This window comes from Haliotis rubra, unplaced genomic scaffold (assembly GCF_003918875.1).
Source record: "Haliotis rubra isolate DU_JTF1 unplaced genomic scaffold, ASM391887v1 Scf20, whole genome shotgun sequence".
In the NCBI taxonomy this organism is placed as follows: Eukaryota; Metazoa; Mollusca; class Gastropoda; order Lepetellida; family Haliotidae; genus Haliotis; species Haliotis rubra.
In genome coordinates this window covers 2,365,162-2,386,174 of record NW_025766003.1, presented here as the reverse complement: position 1 = coordinate 2,386,174, position 21,013 = coordinate 2,365,162, and the positions used below count along the sequence as shown (strand labels likewise).

Here is a 21,013-nt window from a genome sequence, read left to right as displayed (position 1 = left end):
TTTATGGATAAGAAGTTGCTGAGATATGTTCATATGTTACAAGATGTGGTCAGGTAATGTTAATCACTATTGAACATTTGAGATTAGGGCTGCGTATTGGCAAATAAATTGTATTGCAACATGGTACCCGTATCCCAATACGTATTGCGATATATATTGGGAGCCTAAGTGTTTGACAGTGACCAAGTGAGTGACATTGATTGTATATGCAGAGCCTTTTTTCTACATACAAAAGCCCTAAAAATATACTTGATGGTTGTGATGACAGAAATTTTGAATTTAGATTTGATTTTGAGGGATTGTATGTTCATTTTTATAAAATGTATGGTATGTAAAGGATGCTGTTTTGTCAATCAATAACAATGGAAAACGTCAATGTGAATGAAAGCCTGTGTAGATGTGAACTTAAACCATAAAGATAATCACAAAACTTCACATATATTTCATTGCCTAAATTGCTAATATACCGGTTCTGAGAAAAAATGTTATCATTTGAAACTGAAAGTGAAAGGCGTATTGTGATAGACTGGTATACCGTTAATCGTGGTAATACCATGCAGTCCTATTTGAGATATTCTTACACAAGTTGACTGCAGCTGTAGTCATTGTAGCAGAAGCTGGCTATAGATAATGAGATATTTACCTAGGTTATTTGTTTTCTTTGGTCTAAAGGTCTCAAAGCCCATAACTGTAGCAACCTTATCGCTTCAATGATTGTAACTCTATAGTAAGGAATGGGAGTTAAGATCACCTAGCACTAATATGACTTTGTGCAATGAGGCCAGGTTATTAAATGAGGGTCCCAAACTGCAAAAAAGGAGTGGCACTAAAAAATGAAATATCAGAATTCATTCCTTAACATGCATAGTAAGTTTCTGCATCTCTGTGTATGCACTTGTTATTTGTTTTGCATATGTTTACAATTTTAAAGCATAGATGTTAATGTCTGAATTTGAATTCTCAGTTTCAGCATTCCCAGTGTTCACGAATGGTGTTTCAAAGTAACAGGACATTGGGTCCTGTAAGTTTCAGATGTCTGTCTGACCCACTGAAAATTCACAGGGCCCATAGAATAAAATTAAACACACATTTCAGATTTAACATTTCTTATAACTGGCATTGAAATTATTAACAAACATAAGATTTATTAACAGCAAACAAGTGTCACATGTCACATATAACAACTTCAGTCAAAATCATTGTGAAATATACAGTCAGACACTGGGACTGTCAGGTTGTAGACTTCTATCGGACCGTTGGCGAATCTGCCGAATTTGTCAGAGTGTCAGACGCTATTCGTGAACACTGCATTCCATATTTTTATGTGCTGCATTAAATACGATTTTGTTATCGACTGATTATATATGGATTAATAAATCATACATAATTTTATATTAAACATGCAATCAAACAGGACAATTTTGAAACATGTTTTTATTGTCCTTCTACATTTGTTCAAAAGATATATGGATTCAATTATTTACAAAATGATTAATTTTGTTAAAGTGGTATCTTTAGACTAGTTGATATGTGCAAAGATAAAATGAAATGGGTATTTATTAATTTGTTATTATCAAATTACCAAAATATATATTATTGTATCTTAACAAGCAGCTGTTTGAACGTGTTGAACATTTACTTTAGTCTTTTAACAGTAAGTAATGCAGCACACAACATGATATTCTAAAATATTCTGTAACAGCAATGTGGCCAATGAAAATGATGATTGAACCATGTTACTAGATATTTGTCATGTAATTTGAAATAGGTATGAGTATTTTCTACAATATAGAGAAAGGGGACAGCAGGATACAGTGACAGTCTGCAACTTACCCACAAGTCCATGTCTAGTAAAACTGTGGTCAGTTTAGTATGATCATATAATTCTGTATGAAAACACTTTTAGGTATTAATCATGTTGATGCTTAGAGCCAATTTTAGGCTAGTCAGTATGTTCAGCTTTGTTGAGGGATGACATCATTCATAAGATGGCTGTTACCTGTCACATTTCACTGTACGATGTACATAGATAGACTTTATTGATTCAAGGATTAAATATACAATAATGAATCATACACGGAACTGGTATCCATGGTATCAGCTGATCAGTCTGACAATACACATATCACTTTGTGTCTGTTTCCCGTTCAAACAACCACCTGGATGAAAACAGTAAATACATACTGCCACTGACTGTTTTTAACACAGACCTGTGTCCACTGAAATATACAACCCAGTTAAATCCCTGCTGTAGGTAGGTGTGATGAGAGTCATTAAAACGTGAACACACTTGTCATTTTCATTTGTGCTATAAACCTGACAAATCTTATGAAAATACGAGTACAAATTGTCTATGAATAGCTGAATATTCTGACGATGTTGACATTCCCTTCACTCATTCAGTGTGAGTTTGCCTGCTTCCTACTGAAAAAGGTTTCATTTCCATAGAAACCATGGCAACACATGACTGACATATGGCATTAGATATTAGTTAGAGATGTGAATGACATAATATGATTCAAACATTGTTTACCAGGGTTTAAGGGTGCTGTAAAGTAATGAAATAGTGTAGTGTACTACGTGTAGTGTACTTAAAGATGTAATATTTACTTTTTGATAGAAACTTTATAATTCTTGTCTAGAATTAGGCACAAAGTATATTTTTGTTTGTCCAGGATGCCATATATGTTTTCTGTATCCATTCACCACATTTGTGCATACTGGATACATATTTGTGCGTTGTGTTAAGCCGTGTGTTTTGAACTGTTGACTGTTAACCATTGTTTACAGTATGATACATGTAGAGAAAGCACAAATTCTTTTAACTATATCACTTGACATGCTAAGTATTTTTTGTCAAATTTGTGCCGATGGAAAATGATAGGGAGTACACAGTATTCAAGTGTCTTCTTTCTGTCAGAGCTGGAAATATCCTGGTTGTAATCAGCATGATAAGCAGAATTGGAGGTGATGCTGTAATCAACAACTAAATCATAAATGACTGTTACTATCTTTAACCAAAGGGATTGCCACCATACAAATGCAGTCTGTCTCGAAAGCTTTTGAGTCTACTATCTACGAGCCGAAATTTTGCTCTTAAGATTATTTTTAGTATATTTTAGTGTTATTATATTGTGTTTTGTTACCTTATCTTACTGACCAGGGTTTTACAAGACTTGGCTTTGGACTTGTGAGTGAAGTCATCCACTGCAGATGTTACTTTCACTTACATTGCCATTTTCCTAATGTAGTTAATGAATATATACTACTTACACTTTGCTAAGGATCACAAAAATTCCCATTTAAAACTGGATAAATAACGGTATGGTAACCCCTCTTTAGGCAAACAGCCACTTTAATCTAACCTTATGCACTTGATAGATGAGTAACCATAAAAATGGTTTTCATGGCACCAATCGACCATTTTGCAAATCATGGAACGAGTCATTGACAAGTACACAACACCTGTCAATAGCAGGTATTGGATCTACAAGATGCAGTGACACACTGAAACCAAGCATGCTTACAATAAGCTTAGATATTTAAACCAAAATAGACCCCTCCTCATAGTTTTCTGTTGAATCAATGATTTGATCCTTAACAAAGTGTGAATAGTATATCAAATGCCTCACATGTCTGATTGGTCCTGAGTATTTTCATTGTGAGTTCCAGCCAAACTGATGCAAACCAGCTTTGAAAATGTTTGTTTGTATGTGTCCGTGCATGTGTGCAAAGAAGCAAAATTGATTGATTGATTGATTGATTCAACACTGTCACAATCATTTCCATATTGTATTTTGTACCACAGACTGGATAGTAGGAGGTGTTGCAAATGTTTACTGATATAGGCTATTGTTGGCCAAATACCTGCCTCTGCCAGAGAAATCAATTACTTCCCAAATAGCACAAGTATCTGGAAGTGCTGGAAAATACTCCCACTCTCCTGGTTGTCTGGTTGCAATTTTCATCACATGCTAACAGTGTTACAGTTATACTGATTTCAATAGCTACCTGCTTCAAACATGTTAAAAGACTCTCACAGGTTTAAATCCCTGCTACCCATTAAAAAAAACATGCCAAAGAGCATATACACATGATTCTAAACAGAGACCATGTGCCCAGAGAATGAGAGATCTCAGGTTACTATGCATGTATCTAGATGTTACTGTACTTAGGGACCATTCATAATATAGGGCTAAGGAGGGGTGATGATCATTTTTATGTAGAAGCATGTAAAATATGATTGAAGCCCCCAAAAAAAAAATAAAATAAAATTATGTACTAAGTAAGTGACCCCCTGCCTCCTTGCATGTCATTTACAAAATCAATGAGCCCATCCCGCCCCCAACCCCCATAATTTATAAGCATAATTTGTAGTATCTGTATGTACAGAATTGCTGACCCCACTAGTACATGTGTACAAAATTGCTGACTGACACACACACACACACACACACACACACACACACACACACACACACACACACACACACACACACACACACAGAGACTTACATGTTTTAACTAGATCTTCTGAAGACGATGAAATCAGTATGTAATAGTTATGCAGCAATCAGCATTGATCAGCGAACCATTGCTTTTTTTAAACCAGGGTTATTCAAAAGGAAAGGAAAATGAAACCAAGAAAGTAAGATTGGGATTTATAGTTACACAACCATCATCAAATCATGACACTTCATGAAGCAGTGTTGTTGGAATATGATTTATAGTGAACCTCAAGTTATCACCTGTCTAGCCTTCGTGTGAACTTTACATCAAGAAACATTAATGGTTATGTACGTGACGCTGAGTGTGTCACAGATGGTCCTTTGTTTGTATGTTTGTGTGTATGTGTATCTGAGAATTGTCAACAGATGCTTGCCACACTACAGCTTACTCATCACATCAAGCAAATTCTTTTTTGAGGACAAAATTCTGTTGATAGCCATTTATGGAAATATTTTGACAGAGAATCTACAGTTGATTTTGGGTTAGATCATGATCAATCCAGCACATGATTATTATTTTTTTAAATTTGGTGACATGTTTTAGTACTCTGAATCTATTTCAACTGTTGTCATAAGATGGATTTGCTACAGGTTGTGGTTGGTAATTGGCAATAATGGCAGAACATTTGGCAACGAGAGAAAATATTATCTACCTATCACTGTATTTCCACTGATTTATCATCTGAAGTACTGCTTTTAATCGGGGTTTTTTTAAATGAGAACTGATGATAAGTTTTTTACAAAATTCAGTAAGTATAATGTTCAAATCCAACCAAGCTACCGGTATATTAAAAACAAAACTATTAAAAAATGAGTCACCAAACATATGCCATATTTAAAGGATTGAGTTTTCTTGGCATATCACAAGATCCGAAATTGTCAAAGACAAATTTAGTATGGTTCTACAGCCCTTGAAATTAATGCTAGTAAGTTGGCCTAAGACTGCTAACATTGTTGTGTACAAGTAAAAATCCAAATCCAAAGAATAATTCTGTCATTTGGCCTCTATTCATTAAACGCTGGAACTGAAGAAAACCGACAAAAAGTGCAAACGTAGTAAACAAAAAGTCTTGTTGAAGCAGCACCAGGTACAAACTCTCTAGAAGAGTGTAATTAGGTTTAGTCTATTTCTCTGGACAAGTCTCAAATGAATATTTAAGGCTGACAAAGGCTTGACCCATGTCACATAACACTGCACAAACTTTTAACATGTTTAACTTTTCTAAGAAAGCACCAGTGATAAAAGGTTTATACTGGTCAGTGTTTGTAATAAAAAGAATATCAGGCTGCCATCTGAACCCACAGGTTTTAGAAGCTGCAGACCCTGGCTCAACTCTTTAGGCCCTCCTGTGAAACAATGCAGCTTACTGTGACATATTAATCAATACATACATTTACTGCAGGCCATGAGGACCAACACAAGTTTGAAAATCTGGGTCCGACACAGATCGACCTGCAGCAGGCCAGTGGGCAGGCACTTATATCAAACACTGGTACTAATCCTCTGGACCAGACTTAACTAATTTCTAAAGCTACGTATGTATGTTTCAGCCCGGGGATGGACATGGCACGAGGTGATGATGGCTTACAGGCTGAGCTGTGAGAAACACAACACTAAGCCCCTCAATAGAATAATACAACAAGTACAGGTAACGCCATATACACTGGTCAACTAGACTTCCATGTGTTCTATGATTATGAGGAAAAGTCTTATGCATACGTATGTATTTCTTGATTATTTTACTGTGGTAGCCTAGTGGTTAAAACATTCACTTGTCACTGAAGACCCGGATTTGATTCCCCACATGGATACAATGTGTGTAGCCCACTTATGGTGTCCCTCCACCATGATATTGCTGGAATATTGTTAAGGAAAAGCAGCATAAAACTAAAATTCACTCACTCACCCTGATTATTTAGGCAAGAGTAAAGGCATATGACATTTTGTCATGTTGCCCTCTGTACATGTAAAAATTGTTTCTCTTTATCTCGGTTCGATCCCCGACCGCGTCATACCAAAAGACCTTAAAATATGGTACTTGTTGGTCCCTGTCTGGCCCTCGGCATTAATGGGTACAACAAGGACTGGTCGGCTCGGAGTCAGTATAATGTGTTTGAGTGGGGTATTCATGCTTAACTGCGGTATGGTATCTCAGTGGGCTAGCACTATAAAACCAGCTTCAGCCTGGGCTAGTACAAGTACCCACACATACACACGCATGCACGTCGTCATATGAGCGAAATATTCTCAAGCACGACGTAAAACCCAATTTCACCTCACCTTCTCTTTATCTCTCGAACCGACACGAGGCGGTGAGGTAGCCTCGTGGTTAAAGTGGTCGCTCGTCATGCTGAAGACCCGGGTTATCCCCTGGTGACAATTGTCATAGGCTTGAAGACCAAAAGTAACACATGACCAAAATATTCTTTAATACATCACTCTGGAATTCTCTTATTACACAATGACATAACTTCCAGATACATTGTGCAGAACACCCCACTGATGCTAAAAATAGCACTATTGCTTGATGACAACCTTTAACTGAACCTAAAGTTGTTCAACTGTCAGTCTCAGAGTATCTGTTCTGACAGCTACTCTGTAACATCAAGAACATTGATTCCATCCACTTAACACAAGTTGCAGCAATGATATTGATTTATTTACAGCCAAGTCATGTCATTTTGAGAATACAACCTAAACAGTGTAACCATGGTTACAATACAATCACAATACATCTTATTTCAGGGTCTTGTTGACAATGGAAAGAGACAAGAGTTATTCAGTTTAAAAGGTAAGTTTTTCCTTCAGTATTTGAAGTGTTTGTGCATTATTTATTTCAAAAGTCTCTAACATGTCAAAATATTGAGGGGGCGGTGGGGTAGCCTAGTGGTTAAAGCGTTGGCTCGTCACGCCGAAGACCCGGGTTCGAATCCCCACATGGGTACAATGTGTGAAGCCAATTTCTGGTGTCCCCCGCCGTGATGTTGCTGGAATATTGCTAAAAGCGGCGTAAAACCAAACTCAGTCAGTCAGTCAGTCAAAATATTAAGAGAAGTGTTTTCAGTTAGATTTTGTGCACATTCATGAAGGGATGCCCCAACTGAATCTTTGCCATTTTGCCAGGCGAGAAGCTGGACCACAAGCACTGCGAGAGTATTGAGGAAATCTTGCGGCGTATACAGTTCAGTGTTATTGATCTCGAGGGCTGCCACCTGGAGGATGAGGTACACATTCAACCGTATTAAGTCTAAATAGGAGTGATCATCCCCTATAATCCAGGGAAATCTGTCTTTGTGTCTTCATACATCCTGAATGTTTTAGAGAAATGTTCCAGGTCAAAATGAGTTGACACTTAAGCCCAATGATCAATGACTGATGGTGAATGAATTAACTTTCTATGAAGACACAATACCATTTAGAAAGTGGTCAAATGTAACATATTTACTGAGAAAGAGTAATCCCAAATATATCCTATGCTTAGATTAACTGTCTGACAATACAAATTACAGCTTCTCAGATACAGTTTTTCTTTTCAAATTTCGTACCCGTGAAGGTTCGGTTTAGAATGAACCTTCAGTAACCCATGCTTGTCGTAAGAGGCGACTAATGGGATCGGGTGGTCAGGCTCGCTGGCTTGGTTGACACATGCCAATTACTCAGATTGATGCTCATGCTGTTGATCACTGGCTTGTCTGGTCCAGATTCGATTATTTACAGACCGCCACCATATAGCTGGAATATTGCTGAGTGTGGTGTATAACTAAACTCACTCACTCACTCACTGTTCAAATTTCATAGTTTCTTGGCAACTAAATGGATCAGGTGGTCAGACGTTACGTCATTGGTTGCATATCACCATACCCCAATGGCATGGAACATTGCTCATTACATTGATCAGTGGATTGTCTGGTCCAAAGGAAGTTGTTTAGAGGCCACAATCATATAGCTGGACTCTTGCTGAGTCGGGCATTGAACTGGAAACAAACAAAACTTCATGCATGAATTCACTTTCAGCATTTTGTTTGGATGTTGTCCACGTTCCCTGTTTATCATGCATGCATGCCTGTAAATCATTAAGCGTGAATAGAATAAACAATGGTTGATATTATGCCATCGGTGTAGGTTGATCAACAAAGTCTTCATTGCTGGACACCATTTGGTCAACCAGTAGAGGTTGTTGAGGTACTATTTTAGCTATGAGGCGTGGGGTTAAAGATTTCGCCCGTCATACCAGTGACCCGGGTTTGATTCCCCATATGGGTGCAATATGTCTCCCACCGTAGTATTGCTGGAACATTGCTTAAAGCAGCGTAAAACTAAATTCACTCACTCACACACTATTAAAGCTATGAATGTTGTTCAAAGCCACTAGGTCAGGCCTCCCCGTTCAAATGAGTTTCCCCTTATAATGAGTACATGTAGCCAGGTCTCCATGGGGTGTGAGGAATCTTATACCTGGAGTGAGTTGTAGTAGCAAATGTGTTTTCTGTTTTCAGAGTGCTGTGGCACTATTTGACATGATTGAATTCTATGACTCAGCATGTCAGTTGAACATATCCTTCAACAAGAACATAGGACTAAGAGGATGGCAGGCTTGCTCCAAGCTGATACGCAGGGTAGGATATTGATCTCTCAGTTGCATGATCTATGTCAGCATGCTGAATGTCATGTCATGTGCTTGAATCTTAGCATAACATACTCGTATTATGGAGATAATGGAGAATGATCGAAAACTGAAACTGGCTTTTTGTTTCTGATTTAGGTAGCTTAATTCTGCAACCCTCAATTTTTTATTTTCCTGTTACTACATATCCTGGTATCAAATGATATTTTCCATGTGAATATTTTCAAGTAATCTACAAACAGAAAGCTTGCATATAGTTTTGAACACACTCAAGAAATGTTCAGTGAACACTATATTAGTACGGAAATATGTATACATAATATCCACTGTTCGAAATTTAGCATGAAAGTAAAAGGGACGTGTTCTTGTCATAATTCTGATGTTACAAGTTAAGGGGACCCAGGATTCACAAGCTGTTGAAGCACACCCTCACGTGATGGAATTCAATAGCCTAACAATGTCTGCTTGTTTCAGACCCCTCATCTTGTTCATCTAGACATGAGGAACTGTGATCTGAATGAACGCTCCATCCCAATCATTGGCCGTGCCCTGAAGCTGGGCAGTACACTCACTGTCCTACACTTAGAGAACATCTCTCTGTCTGGCCGAGCCCTCATCATACTTGGTAGGTTGTCAGTCATGAAGCCGCCACTAGATACGTCTACATCCTGAATGTTGGATGGAATTGTTCCTTCATCGTGTTTATTGCCATGTTTTGAATCCAGAAAGGGATTCAGGATTGTTGAAAAAGCATTCCTTACTACTTTTAAGAAGTTAAAGAAAAAACAGATCCTTCATATCACAATATGTGACATAGTTAATCTGTCACAAGGCATAACAGATTCTGATTATCTACAGTAGTATGAAAGAATCAGGTCTTCTTTAATTTCTCAAGTTGATTCATGAATTGTAATATATTGAGGTCAATCTTTGCCTCTTTCTCCTATTGAAGCCAAAGCTTGATCTTTATGTGTAAGAGTTTGTCCGAAACAACAAGTCGTCAGTAACAATTTCTGAAACCTTGGGACTACATTGCTCAGCTCTGAATTTAGAGGAATTCCATGCCCAATACATCAGCCAAGTCCCAAGCTGAATTCAATTACATACTATTGAATATACATGTTGAATGTGGATTTCGCATTCATGGTATTCATTGACTATTCTTGGACAGTTTGGACTAGCATAGCACATTTGCACTAACAGAACTGGCAATAGGTTTGTAGGGCTGCGCAATATAACCGGTGTACCGGTATCTACCGGTTCTGACATGAAAACGATACGTATTGCGATATGCTGATTGAAACCGGTATTTTGACATGCATTCGGAAAACTTCGTAACACTCGGAAATCTTCGGATATTTCCGTTTTATAAATTGTTCCTTTCCTTTTTATTTGTGCCAAATATTATTTACATTTATGTTTTGTCATGATTAGAAGTTTTTATTAAAGCTTAATCAAGCATGGTAATTTTGTTGTGTTTTTGCTTTATAAATCAAGCATTAACTCGATTATAAGTAGTTTTTTGTTAAAAAAAAGAACTTCTTGCAATATATTGCAATACATATCGTAATATATGCTTTCGCATCGCAATATATCTCAATATGAAAATTCTCTGCAATACCCAGCTCTATAGGTTTGAGTAGGATGGCTTGTGTGTTGGTACCAAGCAAAGATGCTTGACGATGGTTTGTGGATCAATCCAAACTTAACACACAGTTTGACCCAATAAACTAGGTCTATTAATAATTAAACAAGAAACATCTGCAGGTTGAGTTTTTTGCATGTGACTCCTCAATGCCCAAAATAATTTCTGATTCAGTTCCCCTTTTTCACTTGTGCCATATGTTCACATGTTTCTCAGATGTACCGTTGCCTTGCCTTTGGATGTGTTTGTGATGACTGGTGAGGCTGAACACAGTCATCTGGTACATTGTTATATAATAAGAACTGACAAGGGAGATTCTCATGTACACTAAAATAGTTGTGCTTTTATTTGCAGACTGTTTATACATTACAGTTTAATTACTACAAAGAGACATTGCATAGTTTTGCAGGTTGTGAACAATATGTTTGTTTGTACACATGATTATTTCCAGTACATGAATAATGATATATATTTGGTATAGTCAATGTAAATGGTCTGTTTGGTCTACTATAACTTAGCTACTGAACCGTATCATGTTCATTGACTTGATTGTGTAATGCCTGAATCCACATGTTGTAGTTGCGGCACTGAAGATGAACGAGACGTTGTTGGAGCTGTTTCTGGCTGACAACAAGCTGATGCCGAGTGACGGAATCCAGCTGGGCAACCTTCTCAAGTACAATCACAAACTAGAACTGCTTGATCTCCGCAACAACCACCTGCAGGTCAATACATTTCTCATATCTAACAACTCTATCATCTATTGTTGGTGTTGTTGTCCCCCGCCGCAACGCGGAACGGGGGACTATGTATTCAGCGGCGTCCGTCCGTACGTACGTCCCGATTCTTGTTAACACGCGATATCTCATGAAATGTTGTACCCAATGTCTTCAAATTTGGTGACAGCCTACATTGGGAGATTATCCAGACACCAGTTGATTTGGGTGACCTTGACCTTATTTTCAAGGTCACCATGACACTTTGACCGCTTTTCAAACTCTTGTTAGCGTGATATCTCATGAACTGTTGCACCCAATGTCTTGAAATTTGGTGACAGCCTACATTAGGGGATTGCAAAGACACCAGACGATATGTGTGATCTTGACCTTATTTTCAAGGTCACCACGACGCTGACCACTTTTCAAACTGTTGTTAACGTGATATCTCATGTACTGTTGTACCCAGTCTCTTCAAATTTGTTGACAGCCTACATTGGGGGATTACGCAGACACCAGTTTATTTAGGTGACCTTGACCTTATTTTCAAGGTCACCACGACACTTTGAACACTTTTCAAACTCTTCTTAACACGGCATCTCATCGACTGTTGTAACCAATGTCTTCAAATTTGGTGACAGCATACATTGGGGGATTACGCAGACACCAGTTGATTTTGGGTGACCATGACCTTATTTTCAAGGTCACCACGACACTTTTCACACTTTTAACTCTTGTTAACGTGATATCTCATGGACTGTTTTACCCAATGTCTTCAAATTTGGTGACAGTTTACATTGGGGTATTACACAGACACCAGTTTATTTGGGTGACCTTGACCTTATCTTCAAGGTCACCACGATACTTTGACCGCTTTTTAAAGGCGATATCTCATAAAACATTGCACCCAATGTTTTATGGTATGTTGACAGCCTACATTGGGGGTTATGCAGACACCAGTCATTTCAGGCATCTTGTATGTGACCCAAAAATAAAATGTAGTAAATATAGATATTCCATTCTTTAGCGGCGGGGGACATTGCCACATCAGTGGCAAACACTTGTTGTATATGTGTTGGTGACCATCTTCAGAAATGCCATGTTAAGTGTAGGTCAGCAGATTAAGGTTTGTATAGGTCGGTAATGGATGGAGTTGGGGTTCCACGTCTCTTATCATCAGCTTCATGAATGTTCTGTCTGTTGCAGGATGTAGGAACCAGTCATCTGTGTGATGGTCTGTATGAACAGAACCTGGACACTGGGCTGAAGACGCTAGTGCTGTGGAACAACCAGATAACTTATCAAGCGATGGCTTCTGTTGCTAAGGCACTGGTATGTAAAAGCTGTCTCATGTTTTTTGTTGATATGAAACTATTCCAGTATGTGCTTGATATTTCAGCTTGAGCTTCTGATTCAGCAGGGCAGTGGGGTAGCTTAATGGTTGAAGCATCCACTCGTCACACTAAACACCCGGGTTCCAGGCCCACATGGGTACAATGTGTGAAGTTCATTTCTGGTGTCCCCCGCCGTGATATTGCTGGAATATTGCTAAAAGCAGCGTAAAACCATACTCACTCACCCATTCACTCTGATTCAGCACAGCAATGGATATCACTCAGTTGCTGATGATCAAGTTTTTCCAATGCCTGCCATTAAAACAACATCAGTTTTATACCTGAAATTGTGCTGACTTGCATAAAAACGTGAAGTTATACCTACACACTCAAAAGTTGGTGTTTTATTCTGTGTCGAAAATATGTCTGATGTTTGCAAATGCATCTAACAGAAATCAGCAGAGTGTTTGGAAACACTGAACTTGGGGCACAACAACGTCACCAACGAAGGGATGCACATCGTGAAGGATGGGTTGCTGAAAAGCAAAGCTCTGCTAAGGCTGGGACTGCAGGGAACGAAGGTCTCATGTGAAGGTCAGTGTTGGGGTCCTTCTTATGTGTGTATATATTTTTCTGTCTATATATATTATCTACTGCTATTGAGGCATCCTTTTGACATTAGACCGCCTCCGTGATGTAGTGGTTAGAGCGTCCGCCCGGAGAGCGGAAGGTCTCGGGTTCGATCCCCGACCGCGTCATACCAAAAGACGTTAAAATATGGTACTTGTTGGTCCCTGCCTGGCTCTTGGCATTAATGGGTACAACAAGGACTGGTCGGCTTGGAGCCAGTGTAATGTGTCTGAGTGGGGTATTCATGCTTCACTGTGGCATGGTATCTCAGTGGGCTAGCACTATAAAACCAGCTTAAGTCTGGGCTAGTACAAGCCGCCGCACATACACATACACACGCATGCACGCCGACATATGAGCGAAATATTCTCAAGCACGACGTTAAACCCAATTTCACCTCACCACCTTTTGACATTGTTATTAAATATTGTGATGTTGAAGTTTGTGCATCTATCTTTTGGATTGTTATATCACCATATTTCTCTCAACAGGAGCTGTAGCCTTAGCTGAGTTTGTGGCAGACAGTCCTCGACTTGTTCGTCTGGACCTGCGAGAAAATGACATTAAGACGGCTGGACTTATGGCCCTGTCTCTGGCCATGAGGGTGAATGACACGGTCGCCAGACTAGACTTGGATAGAGACACAAAGAAAGAATCTGTAAGTCCTCACTCAAGTATTTTCTCAAACACAGTCTTACCAACTGAAATACTTTTTATTTGCATGTAGAAATAAAACCATTGTTTTCAAATAAGCACAAAGTTATCATTATATGTCACTTTTGATGAATGGTTAGAATTTGTGGTAAGGGCATAATTATTTCTCTTTTTGTACAGGGGATGAAAGACTACGCAGAGCAACAGCGCCGTTTACACCAAGAGATTTTGGTGTACTGTGAGCGTAACCAGAAACAAACTGTGGAGAGAGAAGAGCGTCAGAAACAGGAGAAGGTGGAACATGCTCGGCAAGAAGCTGCACGTCAAGAGGTAGTGAATGTAGTGAGAGCTGCACAAGAGGCGCTTCAGTCAGACATGGATTACATTCCCTCAGCTGAAAAGATCCAGAGACCAAAACTTCTCTTCTTTAACATTCTGGCCCCTCAGCGGTCTCTGGAATCGCCAGGTGACTTCCACGAGGACAACATTCCAGTCACCTCCCCACCTGCGTCGTCCCAGAACCTTTCTCTGTGTCTCCCTCCCACAACTACGTCACAACAGCTGTTGTCTACTCCACCAGCAGACATGCTGCTGAGTCCTCAGTACATACCCAAACTAACAGCCAAGAAGATTTTTTCTGTGAACAGAGTGACAGAGAGCATGCCTTCTCCAACCCTGGTTGCTGGTCAACCAAGTGAAGCCAGTTCCTCTCTCAACCTCCTCTCAGCTAGTCAGGTCCCTGGGGCAGTGCTCTCCCCTGCCATCAGCCCTACCACGCTCTGTCAGGATCTAGCCACGGAAACCGTCAAGGAATATATAGAACAGATTGTATCCGAGGCTGCAGAGAGCGGTACAAGACCTGTGCCAGACGACAAGAAAAGTGTAGACTCTGAACAGACTGCTAACACTTCCTCAGGAGATGGGCAAAGGGAAGAGAGTAAGGCTGTCAGTAAGGACAGTGTTTGTGAACAAAATGGAGGTAGTGGAGCAGATAGTGCTACAGAGGACATGCAAAGTAATGAAGCTGCCTCAGCAGATGGAGGGGCTGTGTGTGAGGAGAAACCAAGTCAGTGTGATAAATCAAAGGATGAAATTCAGCCAGGATGTGCAACTGAAGGACATAGTGCTCCGACACAAATGAACAGTCAGAACGCTAAAGAAACCTGTGTGAAACCTGATCCATCCAACCCAACTGAGACTGAGCAGTGGCAAACCGTGGACTCATCTGACTTGCAACAGTCTGCACAGTCCACTACCACCACAGGGGAGACAGAGAAGCCAGATTTCCACACCAACCTCTCTTTAAATGGACTTGCTCGTGAGCTGGCCAGTGCCTTGGACACTGTTGACGAACAGACAGATAAGGAAGTAGCTGCCAGTGCCACCAGTAAGTAACTCATGGTACACTAGTATGCAATATATCAGTTTTAGAGAATAACAACAAAAAGTGTTTCAAGTCCTGCAGTAAAAAATACTCACCTGTATATATAGAACTTTCTGTAACATGACCCAGCATGGCTTTAACTGTATCCGCTGCAGGGATTGGGATAGAGAACTTTCACAATGGGCCATTTTCAGGATTATTAGCCATTTTCTGTAGTTAGAATGGGCCACTGCCCATGTATCAATAGTAAACTTCAAAATTTTAATGGGCCATTTTTTATTCTAATGTGAAAAATGGCCCATGGCGCCTGCCTTTCCCAATCCCTGCCGCTGAATCATTGAATATCATTGAATTGTATAATCATAATAATGTTCAAAGTTACGAAGGCTCTTTTTTCAATTCTAATGGCATAAATGTAATATTAAGGTTCTTTACAATGAACATGTGTAAGCAGACCAATGAATACTACAGCTAAAACCCTCAACGATCTTTCCAAGACCTTCTGGTATCTGTACCATAGACATTCAGCAAAATAATAGCTCTTAAAATCAACAACCAGTATCGAAACGTTCTAATATAATACAGTGTTCTACAATTTGTAACATAAGTCATTAATGTTTCACAAACAGCATGCAGTTAGTATTTTTTTTCTTTTCTTCAATATATTGATGTCTAGTTGTATCATGTTTGAGTTCAAGGAGACTCACTTTAACATGTTGAAACAGATCATAACAATGATATTTTGGAATGGCATTTAGAAGTGATACACATAAGGGAAGGGGATGGGGTAGAATATATGGATGTCAACCTCTGTACTGTGACTGACTGACTGAGTTTGGTTTTACGCCGCTTTTAGCAATATTCCAGCAATATCACGGCGGCTGTACTATGAGGAGTAACAATGTATTCCTCACAAGTAGAAGTCAACTTCTATATATTCTGCCCCTTCATAACAATGAGAACTTCCAACATGTGCAGCAGACATGATTTTCTTTATTTTTGTTGTGATACTTACATTTAACCAGCTCTCCTGTGTACAGAATTTGACCTTGATCATTGTTTTTTTCCAACATCTCACACACAATGCACTAGTTGAGCTTTAGTTTTATGTTTTAATTTCATCAGATGAGTTTACTATGACTGATGACTTTGAAAAAGAATTAGACGCCATGTTGGCAAGTGTTGGTCTATATTTACCTTCACAACTGCGTAAGTATTACACATGAGCCTTCCTAGGTATTAAACCTGAGCTGCTTGCTGCATGTTGTTATTGCTTTGTGATCCTCATCCACCCTTTCAACAGCGTCCTGTACACGTCAAGCTCACATCTAATTGATAGCATATCTTCATATAATAAGTAGAACAATTCAGAGTAAAAGATCAGATTTTAATCAGTTTGAACTGACATTGTTGATATGGTTTGTCTAGGATATCTAGAGAAGCAGTCTCCCACCGAGGTAGCAACCGGGCTTCTTGTGATATCAATAATAATCAAGGTTCAGGATATCTAGAGAAGCAGTCTCCCACCAAGGCAGCAACCGGGCTTCTTGTGATAGCAATAATAATCAATGTTCAGTGAGACATCGGGTGTATTCATGTAGTCAGGTTTATTCTATAACATTGTGGGACTTGGCAACTGTCTCAAAATATTTTCTGTCATTCAGTCAGCTGTTTCAGTTACAGAATGAAATGTCCTGTCTTTCTCTGCCTAATGCATCCTAATTCATGTGTACTGCCTTGGCATTGGCTGAAACTGAAAGTAACAAATGGTCCAATCCGTTTGAGCTTTCACATTTTTTGGAAATATAGTAGTATTACTTCTGAAGATACGAGAGAGGTTTCTCCTTCAGTTGGTGATCACAGAATCACCACCCACTAGTTATATGTTAACATGGTTAGCAAAAGTTACAGGTATTGGCTTGAAGTTCATTTTATTGATCGCAATTATTGTTCAATCATATATTGTTGTGTGCCCCAGATTAGGTTAAATGTGTTCTTTCATCTATAATTGGTTAAGAACCTGAATGAGAAATCTCCCCCTCACTTTTTTAACGACTTCGTATTTTTTGGATGTCAGAGTAATGGACACATTATATGTAGAAAACTGAACATAGCTGTGTAGGTAGAATTAGTCACTGAAGCAGAAAGACACAAGAATATTTCCTTTAGTCCGATGCAAGTTGTTTATATGCAAACACTCTTAAGTGAAATCAGCTGATCTGCTGACAAATAGTTCCAAGACAACAACATTCGTTTACTCACCAATGTACATTAATCGTTAACTAAAGATTGATAAATATCATAAGTAACTGTGAGAAAAAAATACAGTGAAAGAAATCAACACATTTCATGTCAAACTTAAAACTGCAAAAATGCAACCTGATATTTGTACCAACTTTTGCACATTGTGCATGTTAATGTTCTGCTGTTCAAGGAACATAGACTTTGGCCTGAAAACAGAATGAGGAATTGGTTCCAAGCAGTGACACTGACAACACAGACCGTGATTGAATGCCTGTTACTGTTTATGTCTTTTTACCAAATAAGATTAAACGATGATAAAAGCCCCACATTTATTGTTGTAATGATGTTCTGGATCATCAGTACCATAGCAATATATTAAATTATATACTGAGCAGCAGTTGCAACATGTTTTTGTATTGTGCAAACAGGTTATCACCTAAGGTTGCACGGGGTGCAAGTTAGTTGCACTTCCTTAAATCGAGCCCTGATGATCATGTTGATGTGCGTGTAAGACTCAGATGCTGGGTAGGACTTGTTGCTGACTCTGATCTCTGCCATGTTTCTGATCTGGGGAAGTACTGGTTTATGCATGCAGCCTTTGAAATTCTATCTATTTCACAAGGCCAGGATGGATGAAATTACTCCTCAAAGCTGGTAGCTGGAACAAAACAAACATGTTTACTTTGTTTATATTCTGTCAGTTTTATTCAGTCCCAGTGCATAGCAAAATTGATTCAGTGAGAACTGAATGATAGCTCTCAGATGCTACCAGTCAGCAAGGACTTTGGATCATAAATGTCAGCAGCACAATACAGTAGACTTTAGCCCATGATTTTCAAACGCTGCTTTGATTAAATAAACCATGTGGAATAGGAAAGTATCAGTGTCACTGTATGTACAATTCTTGTATTGGCTAGACCAGCAAATCCAATGACCCCATTATCACTGTTAATATGGATAGTTGAAAATAGCTGGTTGGTGGTCATGTGACTTATTCACACTTAGTACACATAAAAGATGTATAGGATGGGTCTCTTTCTTCCTTGATTATAATTTTGTAAGATGTATATGTGCTATTGTGCATCCATAATTTCCTTTGGATTCTTGGTTTTTCTTTTCACTTCCTATTTGCATGCATGCTCCAAATTTATTAAATGTTTGGAAAACTGTTTTGGTGATCATTCATCACTTCCTGGTTTTTTTCTGGGTACAATACATTGCCTTGGTTACACCAGGGGCATGTGGTGAAAATGTGTATTAAAAGGACATTACTTAACATGTACGACTTGTAAAAGAACAATTTACTGTCTTCTAAAGTTCTATTCATGCAGTTTATGAGGAATTTTTCACATGCTGAATTTGTCAGTTTTCTCACAATTTTTAAATGATGATATAATGTTTTCCTCTTTTTTTTATTATTTAGTATATTTATTTTTAAACTGGACATGTTAAATTAATTTCAGGCATTTCCAGCTAGATCCTTATTGATTAGAGGATAGTGCTCATGTTTAAACATACTATTATTGAATTGCTTGGTTATAGCTACTTTCGTAAGTAGGAATCCGACCTGTGAAGATCAGGGGTAGAATAGGTCTTCAGCAACCTATGCTTGTCATAAGAGGCAACTAACGGGATCAGGTGGTCAGGTTCACTGACTTGGTTGACACATGTCATTGTATCCCAATTGCATAGACCGATGCTCATGTTGTTGATCACTGGATTGTCTGGTCCAGACTTGATTATTTACAGGCCACTGCCATATACATTTTGTAGCTGGAATATTGCTGACTGCGGCGTTAAACAACAAACAAACCAGTCAACAAAGTAGCAATCTTGGATAGAATTTATCCTCAGCAACCAATGTTTGTCATAAGAAGCAATTTATTGAATAGAATGATGTGGCTCACTGACCTATTCGTTGATTGTGTGCTCCGTATCACAACAGTCAGTTGTTGCTTACAGTATGATTCACTGGAATATTGTCTAGCGTAACAAACCAAAACAAACACAACACACAAACAGACAGATGTTGCCACATTTTTATGATTTGAAAGAATGGTGACTCCCAAGTATGCTGACTCAAATGTTTATGCTCAATTGGTAAAAACAAAGAAAAGAACAGATTAGTGGAAACAGGAATATTATAACTAGCATGAAAACATGTTTAGGGATGGAGATTTTCTTCACTATGAGTTACAGGTGTAATTAAAAATTGCTTGCTTGTAAATGAAATTGTCAGCTCTGTATTTTGATACACATGTATTGCTTCTTTGGCCAGTAATGTACTGAACTGATAATATTTTGACCAGCAGTGGAACAAATTATTTATTTGCATGTTTCATAATCCCTATCCCAAGAAACATATCAAGTGAAAAGCACATGTTCATCATGTTGTTGTCTTTTCAGAATTAACAAGTGAGGAGAATGCCACACCAATGGAAGATAATTCAAGTTGATGGACTTTACCCTACATGTCCATTCCCCACAGCCAACAGAAGGAAGAATGTCCTTGGCCAAGTCACCTGCAATACTTGGAACTTGACAGAAGCTTTGCCCACTAAATTGCTTGGTTGGCCGCACCCTACAGTCCATGTGCAAATGCTGTCTTGCTCAATACTGCAGCTTCCAAGCTACAGATACAATACATTATACGCCACACAAATATCTTGTTCATCGTTTTTCGCTTTCTCTTTGGATGTACTTTCACACTTTAGTTTTTGCGTCTTTACATCTTTGGTATTGTAGTTAGAGTTGATACAAACAAGAAGCAAATACAGCAAGATGAACATTGTAATCCAGAACATAGGGTTTATGTATAAAGTTAGTATATTTTAGATATTACATTATGATTATCAGTCAAACTTTATAATTATTTTGTCATTGAATGTATATTGCACAGGATCCGTGACTTAAATATTTTTGAAGAATCAAATGTGAATTTTGATACTTATCTTAAAACAAAAATTAAATAGATATTTGATAATATAGTGATTTTTATGAAAGAAGTGGTCCTATGTTGCCATGACAATATGTGACTCTGGAGCGCGTGCAGAGAACACCTTGTATCTTACTCTCCAGAGACTTAGAAGACAGTGAGTTCCATACACCCTAGTGATCAGTTCAACAAAACAAAACACATTTTCATGCTCTCTTTAATGCATGTAAGATGAGATACAATGGACATGTCAGTAATAGTTTCAGTAAGATAAAATGAGAAGATGTAAGGAAAGTAGACATTATTTTCATCCAAGTTAATATTTACGAAACGTACAT

The 21,013-nt window shown here is 38.5% G+C and overlaps 1 protein-coding gene across 2 annotated transcripts in view; it reads left to right on the top strand.

Moving 5' to 3' along the window:
- The window catches only part of LOC124275587 (protein phosphatase 1 regulatory subunit 37-like), a 22,436-nt gene extending 1,423 nt beyond the window's left edge, over positions 1-21,013 (top strand). Inside the window, exons 2-13 of one of the 2 annotated variants that reach the window (XM_046711177.1) lie at positions 6,060-6,157; positions 7,255-7,300; positions 7,633-7,733; positions 9,006-9,125; positions 9,608-9,758; positions 11,358-11,503; positions 12,701-12,826; positions 13,281-13,422; positions 13,950-14,116; positions 14,293-15,499; positions 16,622-16,705; positions 20,147-21,013. In XM_046711177.1, the coding sequence (XP_046567133.1) occupies positions 6,060-6,157; positions 7,255-7,300; positions 7,633-7,733; positions 9,006-9,125; positions 9,608-9,758; positions 11,358-11,503; positions 12,701-12,826; positions 13,281-13,422; positions 13,950-14,116; positions 14,293-15,499; positions 16,622-16,705; positions 20,147-20,196 (2,438 nt within the window). In that variant the 3' untranslated portion in view covers positions 20,197-21,013. The remainder of the gene's footprint in view (positions 1-6,059; positions 6,158-7,254; positions 7,301-7,632; positions 7,734-9,005; positions 9,126-9,607; positions 9,759-11,357; positions 11,504-12,700; positions 12,827-13,280; positions 13,423-13,949; positions 14,117-14,292; positions 15,500-16,621; positions 16,706-20,146) is intronic. The other variant, XM_046711179.1, reaches the window with a different exon arrangement.